The 14352-nt window shown below is 42.0% G+C and overlaps 1 protein-coding gene across 3 annotated transcripts in view; it reads right to left on the bottom strand.

Annotated features, from left to right (window-relative positions):
- rhobtb4 (Rho related BTB domain containing 4) overlaps positions 1-14352 on the bottom strand; it is a 34409-nt gene that overhangs the window by 9400 nt on the left and 10657 nt on the right. For 2 of the 3 annotated variants that reach the window (XM_026186228.2, XM_026186232.2), the window contains 2 exons: positions 3469-3670; positions 3173-3276 (listed from right to left, as the gene is read on the bottom strand). In XM_026186228.2, the coding sequence (XP_026042013.1) occupies positions 3173-3276; positions 3469-3670 (306 nt within the window). Of the gene's footprint in view, positions 1-3172; positions 3277-3468; positions 3671-10261; positions 10593-14352 lie in introns of those variants that run through there. The other variant, XM_026186229.2, reaches the window with a different exon arrangement.

The following is a 14352-nucleotide window of genomic DNA, read 5'->3' as shown; positions in this document are numbered from 1 at the left end:
AAATCTCCATAAGCCCTTCAAGGCTACATGGACCACAAAGAGAAAGCTAAGAATAGATCAAAATACACACACACACACACACACACACACACACACACACACACACACACACACACACACACACACACACACACACACACACACACACACACACACGGAATTTCATTTTCTCCTTTTCTGATGTGTTTGAGCAGGCAGACGGCAGCACTTACAGCTGTTCTCCAGAGTTGAAATTTCTGTGACATGTTGGTGCAGGCATTTCTCTTACTAGGTAATGTTTGACTGAGCTTCGTGCCAGCGGGATGGATCATTTAGTGCCTGTGCAATGCTGACGAGGCAAAAATGCTCAATTGCTAAATGATCTGCTCCTCACAACAGCGCAACAACACAGGACTTCTGATCCCAGCAGCACAAGACTACTAAAGACTTATGTAATTTGTGCACTAGATTAAGCATCGCTGATAACTTGAAGATAATTAAATATACATATGTTCCAGTTTTTGTCAGGCACACATTGTTCATCAGACAGTGGGAGAAAAGCCCATTAATGAATCTGAGAGGATCATTAAATGCCACTTAAACTTGTCTATTTCCTTTGGCAAAATACCTTTGCTCTAGAAAATATGACCCACTTTAATGAGCACACAAAGGCAGCACTGTAAGAAATCCAAATATACTCTGACTACTTGACTAAAACGTGAAAATCTTTTAACAGGAAGCATCCTTGAAGAAGAGGGACAAACAGCTTAATTTACAAGTAACACACAAAGGCAGCTAACCTGACGTCCCCTCTTCTTTAAAGGAAATGAAACCGAACTGCACTAAATCAACTGTGACATTTTCGGCAGTGCAGACACGGGTTCCATAGTCCTCTTTACTTTCACTACATAATCTCTGCAAAGCTTCCACTGGCAAGGATGTAATATACAATACTGAAGTATTACATCACTGCTCATGCTCTCTCTCTCTCTCATACACACACACAGGAACTCCCATTTGCACTTTGCACAAGGATCATTGCCACGGCTTAGGCTATTTGAGGTCATGTTATGTGTACATGCATCGGATCTCGTGGTTTGTTTGTATGTTTTTCCATTTAAGATCTAGGTCTTGCTGCGTGGTCAACTTTACTAAAGCAAGTGGCACCATATAAATGCAAACTGTAAAGTCTTTTTAATTTGTTCAAGTTGTAGTGTCTTCATTAATGCTGTTGCTGGACTGACAGGCGATCCTATTAACACTACAAACATAATGTAGATTATGTAACTAATCTAGAATATAAAAATTGTCAGTACATAATGTCTTATGACGCATTCAAATATAAATGCATAAAAATTTGTTTTCTTTTTGGACACGTGATATATGGACCAACAGGTCATCCTTTATATGGATTATATTTTTCTCCTATCTGCATTTTGTGAAGACCTGCCCCAGTCTGCCTCTAAATGTACAAACAAAGTGGATTTGTATCACACTGGCAAATCATGCTGGAAGTGCTTCAATCTCTAACTTTTTGTTTTTTTAAATTTCTGAATCTCTGCTGAATGAAAAACTTTTTAACTTGACCTATTTTCACTCTGTGTTTATTTTCCCAAACTGAGTGTTCCTCTTCTAACAAGCCATGTGACAATCTGGGTATCATTTGACAATGTGATGTTTTGAGTTTTGATATCAACAAAAGGCTGGGTTAGGAGGTAGCAAAGTGTCAAGGGCACAACAGAGCCTTATGATGTAAATTCGGTTAAGGTAATGAGAGAGGAGGGGGAGGTGAGGTGAATCAGAGGAGCCTGAGGACAGGATGGAGAATAAAGCGCGGCTCAGATGAATGGAATGGGAGAGAACGAGGATGAGTGGGAGGGGAGCCAGTGACACCGGGCACGGAAAAACAGCTGAGCTGGCGTTGTGTTTTTATCAGCTGACTGCAGGCTGACAAAGCATACAGGGCATGCAGACAGACACATGCACACACGCACGCACGCACACACCAAAACATATACAAATAGAGGCATATCAATGTGCACATGTACAGACACTTTGGCCTAATTTGTATCATAGCAGCAAAACAAGAACAAAATGAACAAATGAACTACATGCTACTTGACAATAAACACACCTCAATAAACACCTCTCACTCAAACACACCTGACACAGGGACAAGGTGACCTGATACACAAAGTGCATACACCAGCCTAATCAGTGTGATCCCAGTGTTTTTTTTTAAATTAAATTACACTAAATTGCAAAACAGATCTAAAACAAATTCACATTTTCTGTCTTTTTCTTATTTAATGGTTCAGGTTTTAAAGCGTAAACCATCTGAATCTGGCCTGAGACATTCTAAAATAAGACAACTCGCCAAAGAATATCTTAAGGAAACTTTATTTTAACAAAACGAAGGCTAATGACCGCAATGACTCGGCACTTCTGTTTAACTTACCTTACGTATGACTGAGGGAGGGATCTGGGTTTGTTTGCTTTTCTTTAGGATCTTTTTTAAGGATCCACCCATTGTTGGTAAAACATACAGCAGAGTGCAATATAGAGTACAGCAGCCTTTTTAAGCATGGTTAAAATGTATCCTTTCTTTTTTTTATTGTTCAGTTTGATGTCGCTGGCCAACTTTTGCTCGGTGTGAATCGAATTTCTATCTGCTGAATTTTGCTTTGGCAATAAGTACTTTTGCATTTCATGCCAATGAAGCAGCTTTGATAGAGGCACGGGAAATAAGAGGATGTAGCGATGATCCAATCACATCTGAGGGAGGAGGGATGTAACAGCTTGAGAGCAGAGTTCAACTAAAAAAGCATGGCAGCTGGATTACACAAAAAGCAACTTTTGGGTGAGGGAAAGTTACACTGACATGTTTCTGTGGGTGTAATAGATTGGTTGCATTCTGCTGAAGAAGCCAACAATGAATTTGGTGATATGTTAGCCCACGTAAATTGTGTTAATGCCTTACAAACTACACAGCCAACACAAAGCAATTCCTTGGCAGCGCCAATTAAAATGGGAAACTAGAACAACACGCTTTAAGATAGTTAACCTTGTGGTCAGCCAACAAATGGTGTTACCGGGTCAGTAACGAAGTTGGGGCAAGCGGATAGCTTCAAACGGTGTTTGTGTGTATATGTGTGCGTGTGTGTGTTTTTTTTCACTGAGTGTATCTGCTCACCTGCCATAGGCAAAACGTCTGTCTTTGTGATGATCCCCGAATGTGTCCCATAACCTCAGGGACACACTGACTTCATCCACTACATCACGAGATCTCTCTAACACCTGCAACACAGACAAATATTTCTAAGTGGCCTGCACAACATTTTCAGTGTTGATAATCTTTACTTACTTTTTATACATATGTGTAACTACTATAGCCTGTGTTTCAGTCTCTGTACAATGCCCAGAACTGTACCCAAATCTGTCTATGCAGCTCTTTCTGAACTGTGTTTGACTCTGTGTGCATGTACCCACCTCCTGGCATACACGGTACTGGTCGATGGCCCAGACGGTTGGCACGTGGGTGGCAAGCAGCTGATACTGTGTGAGGGTGGCATTGCAGGCCCGGGCACAGATTAGCCTGGTCTTGCCTACTGCATTATCCCCTACCACCACACATTTAATGGTTTCCACATTGGGCCGCTCATAGTCTGTGTCTATATCCATGGAGAGGGCCCTGGAAAACACGAGAGAAGAAAGAATCAAAATGAGAAGTGGTTAATTCAACAGTCATGAAAAACAAAAATAAAACAGCATTTGATAAAGAACCACAGGAAGAATGACACTGCATTTTGACACTGACAACAACATCAGGCACAGTAGCCGCTAGCTGTCGCCCAGCCCAGCCTAGGGGAGCTTTGTTAAGGATCTAAGCCCCCATAGCTGTGCTGCCCAGTGTATTCAGGCTTCTGCCAAACCCCTCAACAGAACACATGGTTCACAGGCTGAGCAAAAGAAGGACCACAGAGCTATTTCTGTAACAGCACAGAGAGAGAAACATAGAGAAGGGGGAGGAGGTGGATGGACAGAGGAAGAAGAACGAGACTTCCCTGGAGTTTACTATTCTTTTCTCCCCCTTTCTGCTCCTCTTTTGAATCACTCAGAGCATTTTCATTTTAGAGAAAACATAATACGAGATGATGAAATCTAAGTTGGCTGTGCAAAAAAAAGGGAAGTATAAACCCCCAGACCTTTCTAATGAGCATTTTTGGTCTTTCATGCATCATCATTCGTCTTCTCTTGGCGTGGCAGCCATGTATGACCACCTGTCACCTCTGTACTTAACCTTGGTGCAAAACGGAAGTACTGCACAGGTCACCTGACTTCCTCTTTTAAAACCAAACATCACTCTGAAAAGCTTACCAAAATCCCCTTTCCATAAACTGCTTACAAACATTTCTGACATGTCAACACACATGTTAATACCCATTTTAAAACTTTCCTGGAGAAATCTGTGCTATTACAAAACCGACACCACTGCCACACCACACCACAGACGCAGTTCAGTCTGTAGCCAGCTAATCAGTCCATTCGGGGTTGCGACTTATTCAAAACCCAAACCAAGGCCCCCGTAAATAGAGCATCTGAAACATTTATAAAGGCTCTGGTTTGTTGTTCCAATGACGTGGATGCCAGTGCAACACTTCGGTCCAGCAGTGACAGACACCAGCAGCTAAAAATGGCATCTATTCATCAGACACATGAGCCATGTGTGCGCCCTGCTATTCAGCCATGAACTGCTCTCAGTGTAGCCATACACCTTCACTTCATCTATATCACCGTTGCTTTATTTCCCTCGAGACCTAAGACATCGATTTTCTTTGTCAACAACAACAAAAAAGGCTTGACGTTTTCCAATTTCCTGTCAGAGGGGGGTCCCGTTTACGTCAGCCAGGAAGTACAGAACAGAGATTCTTTTGTTTACCTGAGCTGTCAAAGAAGCAGCTTCCTGAACCCTCCATGTGGATTTATGACTTTCAGAGTTAAAAATATCCTTTTCCCTTGCCACCTTAGCTGTCACACCTTCAGACGCACGTACAACAGGTAGAGGAGAGAGATAGAGAAAGCAATAAAAAGATAGCGCAACCTGGCAGTTACCTAACAGCTTTTTGGCTAATGGTGATGGCAGTAGGCTTCTTAGTGCTGTTTTTAGAAAACTAAACAAGGATAAAGGGCCAACTGTGAATCCTGACTTATTACAAGTGGTTGTCAGCGATATGTGCCAAAGGACATTTGAATTGAGTGTACCAAAAATGGCGGTGACAAACGGGGGATCCAGACGTGATGTACAGTACTGTTAAATCCTCTCTGTTTCCAATGAAACAGTGGATAGCCAGAAAAGAATGGCAAGATAGAAAAAGCCAGGGAGGGGATTATTAGTATTAGAGAGAACGAGAGGCACTGTCAGCCCAGCATTAGAACCAGAAATTAATGCTACAGGGATCAAAAGGATGGGACCGGCAATAACCAAGGCTTTTCAGAAGAACAAATCACAAATTTTCCTGCTGATGCTTTGATATGTGTGAATATGTGTGATTCCGTAAAAAAGGAAAGAAAGTTAAATACAAGGGAGATATCAGAGTACGGCGTTAAATCCTTTACTACTGGCCTGCAGGACTATTTAAGTCAGTGTGTGTGTGTGCATGAGAGAGTGCGTGCATGTGCATGCACGCACTGATATAACCAGAAGGCAGCGTTGGTGGTGGCGTGGACAGTTTCTCAGGGGGATCAACAGTACCTGACTCCCAGATATCATCCTCCATCTGAGGATCTTCACCGAGGCCCCAAGCAAGTTCGGTCATGTGTTGGTTAACAAGTGTAACACAACTGTCTACTCATACATCACTGCGCTTGGCAGATACACACCTGCTCACAGGTTTATATTTAAACCTCCTAAGCGTTCCTAGACTCCAACAATTATTTTTAATTGCATGACTGGAGGATGAACAGAAGCCAGAGACTATGGAAGCAGGAGACTTGTGCAGCTCAGAGGAGCGGAAAGTGTAGCTGTAGAGCTCAGGTTTCATTTTTAGCCAGTGAACTATAGTGAACTGTACACAGATGTCTAGACTTCATCTGCTGGCCAGTGCGATTTTTCCATGTTAGCTAGCAAAGGTGTCTAAAAGGACAAAGACAGTTTGCAATGTAAAACAATGAGACAATGAGTCACTGTTTTATTTTTTCGCTACGTGTGCATGTTTTTCTGACACTTTTAAGGACATATCGATATTGCGTAGGCATCAGCAGACTGATAGAAACACTGTGACAGGGACTCAAATGCCCACTCAACACACAAACATGACCCTTCTAGTTAATTCTGGAATGTCATGGATTTAGTCAGCGCGTGCACGCGTGCATGTGTGCAAGCCTGCATGCATGCCCAAAGAGACAAGGAAACTCATGCATAATGTGCGTCTTTGTATAGCTTTTCTTTAAGGCCACACAGCCCTTAAAGGAGAAATGAAAGAAGATAAACACATCTTGTCATCTTCCTGTTTAGTTTATCTGTACACAAACTCACTGGCTTTTTTCCAAATCCTTCTATTTATCCTTCTGTCTGTGTGGGTTATTTGTTTTATTCCAGCCGTACCCTTTCTAGCATACTTTTGGACCAGCTGACAAAGTCCCTCACTTTATTTCCACTCTGCATTTATTCCCTAAATATAATGCTCCAGTTCACATTTCTTCCATCCTTCAGTTCACTCATTGTCTTCTAGTAACCTTTCTCCATCTCCCTTGTCTCCTCCCACTTTTTCTCCCAACGGCACACTTTCCTCCACCCTTTTTTTTCAGCAGTGATCTATCATTCTATGACCTTTTTGGATGTAAGTCAAGGAGCAGTATTAATCAAATATACACCCCACCCCCCCTCCCCAGTTTCTCTGTTATGTAACACCTATAGTGATCCACTGGCAGCAACCAGTTATCCCAAAACCTTAACACCCCACCCCCCCATCTGCCTCTTCTTCCTTGGGGCTAGAATTCATCCCGATGCCAGCGTTGAAGCCGGCTGCCACTGTGCTCTCTTCAACCACTCATGCAAAAAAAAAAAAGAAGTGAAAAAAGAGTGACCCCAAAAACCACCCATTTAATGCATGGGTCAACACTTGGCCACTCACACAGAGCTATGGGGCTTAAACTATCACAGGCTTGGCTGCATACACAAAGTGCTCGTGTGTAATTGTCTGCAGAATCTATTTAAACATGTGCAACCATGTAAGCTTCCTTTTAATAACAGTTGTTTTTGTCAAAAGTTTGCTCTCTTGCAAGAAAAAAAATGCTTACTCATTCATTCTTGTGTATGCGTTTTAGGTTTGTGCACTTGTGCATCTGTGTGTGTGAGTTACAATTGTGTGTTTTGTGGGTGTTTGAGACACTGACAGCCACAGGCACAGCTGCCATAGACTGGTTACATAACCTGGTCTGTAGTCTCTGCTAGGCTCCCAGGATGGCTGACAGTAGACCTCAGACTCACTCACAAACTCGCAGAGTCATGCATACACACATGCATGCCTGCACGTACTGTCTTACCCTTTGCAGATGGTACTGGTATTAATGCACGACCCACGGCAGGCGATGCTATGTATGCATCTAGCTTAATGATTTAAAGGCTGTTTGGGAGCCAGCCGCACGCCAGCTTAGTTGAAAAAGCCTCGCTCCTCTCTCTCTCTCTCTGCTGCAGTAAAGATTTTTAAACACAGACAGGCCAACCCTTGTGTCTCTGAGTTCTCCTATTCATCCCTGCCAGTCTTCCTTCTACTCTTCTCCATCTATACTTCCCACCACTTCTTTCCTCTCTCATCTATCTTGCTGTCCTTCTTGCTCATTTTCTTCCAATTTCTAGTTCACACCCCTGTACCTTTCAGTATCCACTCCATATACAGGACACTTTTACATCTAGTCTCTCAAAGCATGTCTGTCATTCACGTCTCTCTCATCTCTCATGCTTCGTCACCCATTCTCACAATTTTCTTTTTAAGACTATTCTGATTGAACAAACAGGTAAGCTGGCGATTTAATTGTCATTTTCCACTGATCTTCAAAGTGCCATCTGATGGCTTTGACTTTTAATTGCATAAAGAATCCAAACACCACATACAAAATACAGTTGTTATTAGCATAAATCATTGCATACAACTGCATACTGTTTATCTTTAGCCGGCTCATTTGAGACTGATATTTCAAATAAATTGAAACATGACACATTGTCTTTTTTGTACATGGTTTGTTTTTCTGGCAAAAAACTCACAATGTGATTGTGATTTTTCTAGGCACCTGAGACAAAGCAAGTACTGTAACTTTAAAACAAAGGACTTGGTGACCTAGATATTACTACAACTTTACTGATGTAGAGATGGATTAGGTTTGTCTGGGAGAAAATAGTCCAGGCCATTCCTGTGGGAATGCAACTGTGGTTTAAAACATGATGTAAAGCAGGGGCTCTCAAACTTTTTTGTGGCTAGTGACCCAACCCCAGCTCTCATGAATCATATGCTTAACTCTTTGCCATCTTTGAATTCTAAAACCTTTCAACTTAATACTTATGGTGCATGTCATTTGACGTGTCACAATCATATTAAGAGTTTCTATTGACCCAAAGATAATTAGGGTGGGAGGAAAGTAGTCCAGCAGTACTAATCTTGTTTAAAAATGCAACATACTTTATATTTTCCGCACCAAAGCACACGTTTATGTTACATATAAAAGCAAACCATAAAGCATCTGAGCAATTCTAAGCACTATTTACCTCTGTATATCTTCCACTACAGCTTGTTACAGGGATCAGGACATTCAAGCCTGCCATATAATGCTGGCTTATTCTTCCATGTGGGTTTATCAGCGCTGCAGAATGTTATCTTAAAGCTGTTGACACAGTCGAATGCTTGGGCACAGTGCCTAATCAGGACAATAGGTTAAGCCATTTGAGTATACATAACGACAACCTTGATCTTTGATTCATTTCCTACAGTACTGCCATAAGATTTAAGAACAAAATTCTTAATAGCCAACAAAAACACATCTCATCGTCCGTGTGTTAAGGGCGGATGACTGGTAGGACGCTGGTAGAGAGACGCACAGAACAGAAGATCTGATGCAGTTGGTGTTTCCACAAATGGCTCAGCTACAGTCACACAGTGAGCATTATTAGACATCACTTGAGGAGGGAAAAAAAAATGATGCTGGCCAAAAGACAAGGATTGCACAATATCGTGTGCATGCCAAAATGTTTATGCAACTAGATATGATTAATTGCTAATGACTGGAAATGAAAACGAAGTGAGATAAAAAAAAAAAAAAAAAGAAACTCCCAGAATATTATTTATTTATTTCCAGGTAGGAGTGAGAAGGTTCTTCATCAGACACGTAGCCACCTGCGAAGCACTGTCCCTCAGATGACGTCATGGCCCACACGCTCTTATACACACACACACACGTATATATATATATATATATATATATATATATATATATATATATATATATATATATATATATACACACAGTGTGTGTGTGTGTGTGTGTGTGTGTGTGTGTGTGTCTACGGTCCTACAAGGTCACATTTATCTTCTCAGGCTGCACGTTATCTTTTGTCCCTGCTTCGATCTGCACGCTGTCCCTGTAAATACTGCGGTGTAGGATCCCTACAGTCATCAATGAAAGAACCTCGTGTGCTCCGTATCCCCGCAGCCATTCATAACCACCTGGCTCATTCATAGTTTCTCATAGAGACCGATTCAACAAATCAGTCAGTCTTGTGTTTTGTCATCAGAGTCTATAAAGATAAAAGGCATGAGTCAATATTCACCGTGCTGCTGTCTCTCACATAACGATGTTATAAAAAAGGGCAGGTACAATCCTACATGCCAAATGATGCACTGATAAGTCTGGCGTAATGTGCCAAGCCCAACCGCTTCACTACAACACAGAATCATAATGTCAAAGGAAAAAAAAATAGGAAAAAGAAAAAGTAACATGAGTCTCCAGGTGTTTTTTAAATAACCCCGCCTTGTGATATTGTAATATCTCTGTCTGAAATATTAATATAACACGTTGAAATAAAACAGGCTCCGTTATAATTACGATGATGTTACAGAGATGGAAGAGGTGATTGAAACATTATGAACAGAAAACAGCTGTTAATGAATCTCTGGAGTGTAAAAGGGAGGAGGAAAAAAAGATGTTGGGGGCTTTGTGCGGATTGCTTTGTGCACAGCCAGAATCGCAAGAAGAGCATGTGACCGAGTATTCCTGCAGGAGGGGTCCCTACCTTCCGACGGTTCCGGAATTGACCCACATGCCACTCTGCTGGTGGTTGAGCCGGTCACTGAAACCGGACAAAGACGCACGGAGAGGGAAGATGCGATCTCTGCGATCCCGTTGTTTGCCAAAGAGCACAGATAACTGCAGACAGGACCTTTGCCCTATCACATCCTCCTCTTTAGTCTACTTCCCGTCGCTGCCTCCTTAATCCAGCGCCTCACAGAACTCAACAAGAACCAGCTCGCTGCTGCAGACTTAATATAATGCTTTGTTATCTTCAAACTGACACTTTGGAGGATGAAATGCAATCACAACTGGCTGAAAGAGTCTTCTGGTCTGAGCCACCCCCTTTCTGTTGTTGTTTCCCCGGCTGATTTCATCAGAGGCACGCCTCCACGACTGCGCGTCACGACACAAGTCTTCCAACTTCTCCTGTGCTGCGTTCAAGTTCCGTTGGAAAATTAGACGTTTGCACTCCATCTTTCTGAGGATTTAGACACACAGCTTGATATCCCGCAAACTGACATTTTTGGAAGAAGACTTGAGAATACGGAAGACGTCACTGATGACTAAAAGTGGAACTTTTGAGCTGTCTATTGATTAAAATATGAAATTCTGCAATTAGCGTTTTTTCTTTACTGCGCTGTGTGATTTCTGTGAATAAGAACAACTGTCAAACAGCTCCGGGATGACCATTACCATGCAACAGTGGCTGAGGAATTTAAAACGCAATTTAAACGCACTAACTTTATTACTGTAATACTTTAATAGCCTAAATCTCGAGGCTTAAGAGGAACACTTAAGGCCTCCTCAGCGATTAGAACACGCGGGCCAATCATGTCCTGTATATATCATCGTATCCCCGCCCAGAAACTATGTTCTTTTCATCCTATTAACGCAGAACGGCCCACAAAGCGTGCTGCCTTTGGCAGATACAGCCCTTGCATCCACTTTGCACTGCCTTTAATCACTACCTAATAATCAATCATAGGTAAGCACGGGGTATTTTTTTTTAATGTTATCCACGCAACTGTCTGCATGTCAGTGGGATTTAACTACGTTTCCCCTTTAACCCTTGCAAACACGCTCTATCCAGGTAAATAATGCAAGACTGTTATTATTACTCATGGGCAATGGAGAGAAATTTTCTCCTAAGGTTACTCCGGGTTTTCAGGCATAGCAACTACCACGTTGCAACTGTAGCCTACTGCTACTAAAGCCAGTAAAAAAGGAGATCACAGACTGGACCAAGGAGAATACATAGCGTTTGCTATCATATCTTCCAAGATCTCAGTGTCTAAGAATTTACTGCTGGAATGCTGAGCTTTGCTTTGTCAGCAAAATACCTCCAGTTTTCTTCAAGCAAAACTATGTTTAATTTAAACTTTAGCAGGTTTGCTTTCAAGGCAGGAGCTTTTACCAGTCCATCTGCCACTCACTATAGTCATAGGCATCATTTTATCTTTCACTTATTTGACACACTTAGGATACTGATACAGTCACCAATTTGATCATGTGAATATCTTTGAAAGCCAGTCTGCCAACTTTGTTTGGAGGCTGTGCAAGACTGAAGACGGACATCTACTGGCAGAGTTTGGTACTGTAATCTCTAAAACAAAGGCGGCGCAGGCTCTTACGGCTACATCAAGTCAGTGCTGTCACTCGGAGCCACCTCAAAAGAGGCAGCTTACATCTTTGAGACAGATTCTATATCGCAGGTTAGCCATGGGTGTCACAACATACTGAGTTATATTAAGCATTTTAAAGAGAAGGTCAGTGTGTTATTTGACCTAAGTGCAGCAATCATATATAAAATGTTTGTGTTCGTGTAGATTCTTGCACATCACGCACACATGCAGACACAACGACAACAAACAGGAATCAAACAGGAATTCAATGCACAAATAGTCAGACGGTACGTCTTATATCTATCTTTCCAATGCTGTCTTGAAGCCCTGAGAAAATACTGCCCCCTGACCTGGCTGGCATGGCCACAATGAAACAGCATGAAAGATGGGCTGGAATGCCATTGGAGAAAGCAGGGGTTCAACACCACTGGCACAGAGAGGGCTTAGGAAATGTGGAGAGCCCCCCCCCCCCCCCCTATTTTTTGGGGGGGGAGAGGTGTACTTGTGAGAGAACTCTTAAGCAGCACAATTCTGAGGTGATGTCTGGCCCCATTCAGCTACAGTAAAACAAAAAGGACTGTGTTTTGTTAGACAAGCTTTATGGGTCTTTTATTAACTGTGTGGGAAGTTTAGTCCCGTAGCTTTTACACTTTGGTGAGATTAAAGTTGGGAGAATGGGTTGAGATCACTCTTTTGGCAGGAATGCTTCGGCAAAGAGGCGTCTTGCTGCTTGGACAAATGCTCAGTTTTGTCTGCAGTATATTTAGTGCTCCTCTGGTTTAACCAAAGGAAGGAATGGCATGTTGAAATGCATTTATTTCGATAGAATTCATTTTGTTTAAGCTTAGTAAAGTTCAAGACTAATATCTGTTTTATTTTAACTGCAAGTAAGGGGTAAGGTTTGCTCTTCAGATGTATTGCTAAGGGATAACAAACAATAAATTTTCGAATCAATTCATTTCAGATGTTTACTCATAAAGAAATTCAAAACGAGCATTTTTTGGTAGTGTTTTCTTGCGTTTATCTCATCCCCTCCTATCCACTCCTCCGCTGACCCTATTCTCACCCTCGCCGCACACTCATATATCCAACAGGCCGGCTCACCCCCTGCCCCAACACTGTGCTGGAACTGTTCTAAAGCTGTCAAAACACCCAGCTTCTCACACTCCCTGTGTCCACACAGAGTTCGCTTTAAGTGCACACCCTCCCAAAACTCTAACAAACACACACACTCTTAACAAAAAAACAGCCTATGCAACCTATTCACTGACACAAGTAGGTCAGAGCTCCAGTGGGTCTTGCAAACAGTCCACCATCACCCTGGAACTGATAACGATATCAAAGATTAAATTCTACCTTCGGCACTGACTCACACACACATATCAAAGCACACACACCAGCAAACATTACACTCCATATGTGGATCTACAGGATGAGAGCATTCACTTGTGTGTCTAGCGGGATGATTTTGTCATACAATTTTGTTTTAGAGGTGAGGGACAAGAAAAAAAAATGTGGCATTTGCTTCTCTGGGAAGAAAATTCAGATATGAAAGGTCAAAGGTGAATCTGGAGTAAGTGAACGTTAGTGAAACGAGCTTGTGGGAAACTGGCATTTCTACAGTACATGATTGATGGTGGGAAAATATTGAAAAAAAAAAGCTCATAAATTCAAATATGTCAGTTTTTTTTATTCCCACTGTTAAGCTCTGTCTCTTTTTTCTCTCTTTCCCTCACACAGACACACACATACACAGAGTGGCATGGAGAAGTGGCTGAGTGTTGCCAGAGCCGGCACCCTGGCATGAAATAGAGTGTGTTTTGTAACAGCCGGCCTATTTGGCGATGGGCGATGGCACAGTGTGAGTTTACGTGAAAAACATTTAACGCTAGATAAGGCCTGAGACAAAGTATAAAATGAGGCAGACAGGCAAGGGCGCAAAAGAGGAAGTGAGGGAGAGAGGCTGGAGGAATTGTTTACTTGCGAAGTTATCAGTAATATGCCTTATCATGAGCCAGCTGGAAAACTACATGTGTGGGACCAGTGGTCATTGCTTTATTACACGCTAATGAAGACAAGTCACTGCACTGCTTGTGACCGAACGAGTGAAACCTTTAAAGAAAGCGACAATTGATTGGTCAGAAGATATTATAGACTATTAAAATGCTTAAATGGTGTTTTGTGTTAGGGAGACATACTTAGTTATCTTTTATGCCTTGTAAAACAAAAACTAAAAAACAACAGCTATATTTAAACGCACACACACACACACACACACACACACACACACACATACACACACACACAAACACACACCATGTTGCTTGATTCAGACACGTTAGCATTTTTGAGACTGTTTTTTTTTTCTTTTACATGCACACTCGACCACCCCCTCAGTCTCTGGAAGGAATAAATATAGACTAATTTGTTTGAGCTGCTAAATTGCTAAAGTTCAAGTTCTGCAGCAGAC

Source organism: Astatotilapia calliptera, chromosome 12 (genome assembly GCF_964374335.1).
Source record: "Astatotilapia calliptera chromosome 12, fAstCal68.1, whole genome shotgun sequence".
NCBI lineage: Eukaryota > Metazoa > Chordata > Actinopteri > Cichliformes > Cichlidae > Astatotilapia > Astatotilapia calliptera.
Note: the sequence above shows the minus strand (reverse complement) of the source record. Positions and strands in the feature narration are given on the sequence as shown.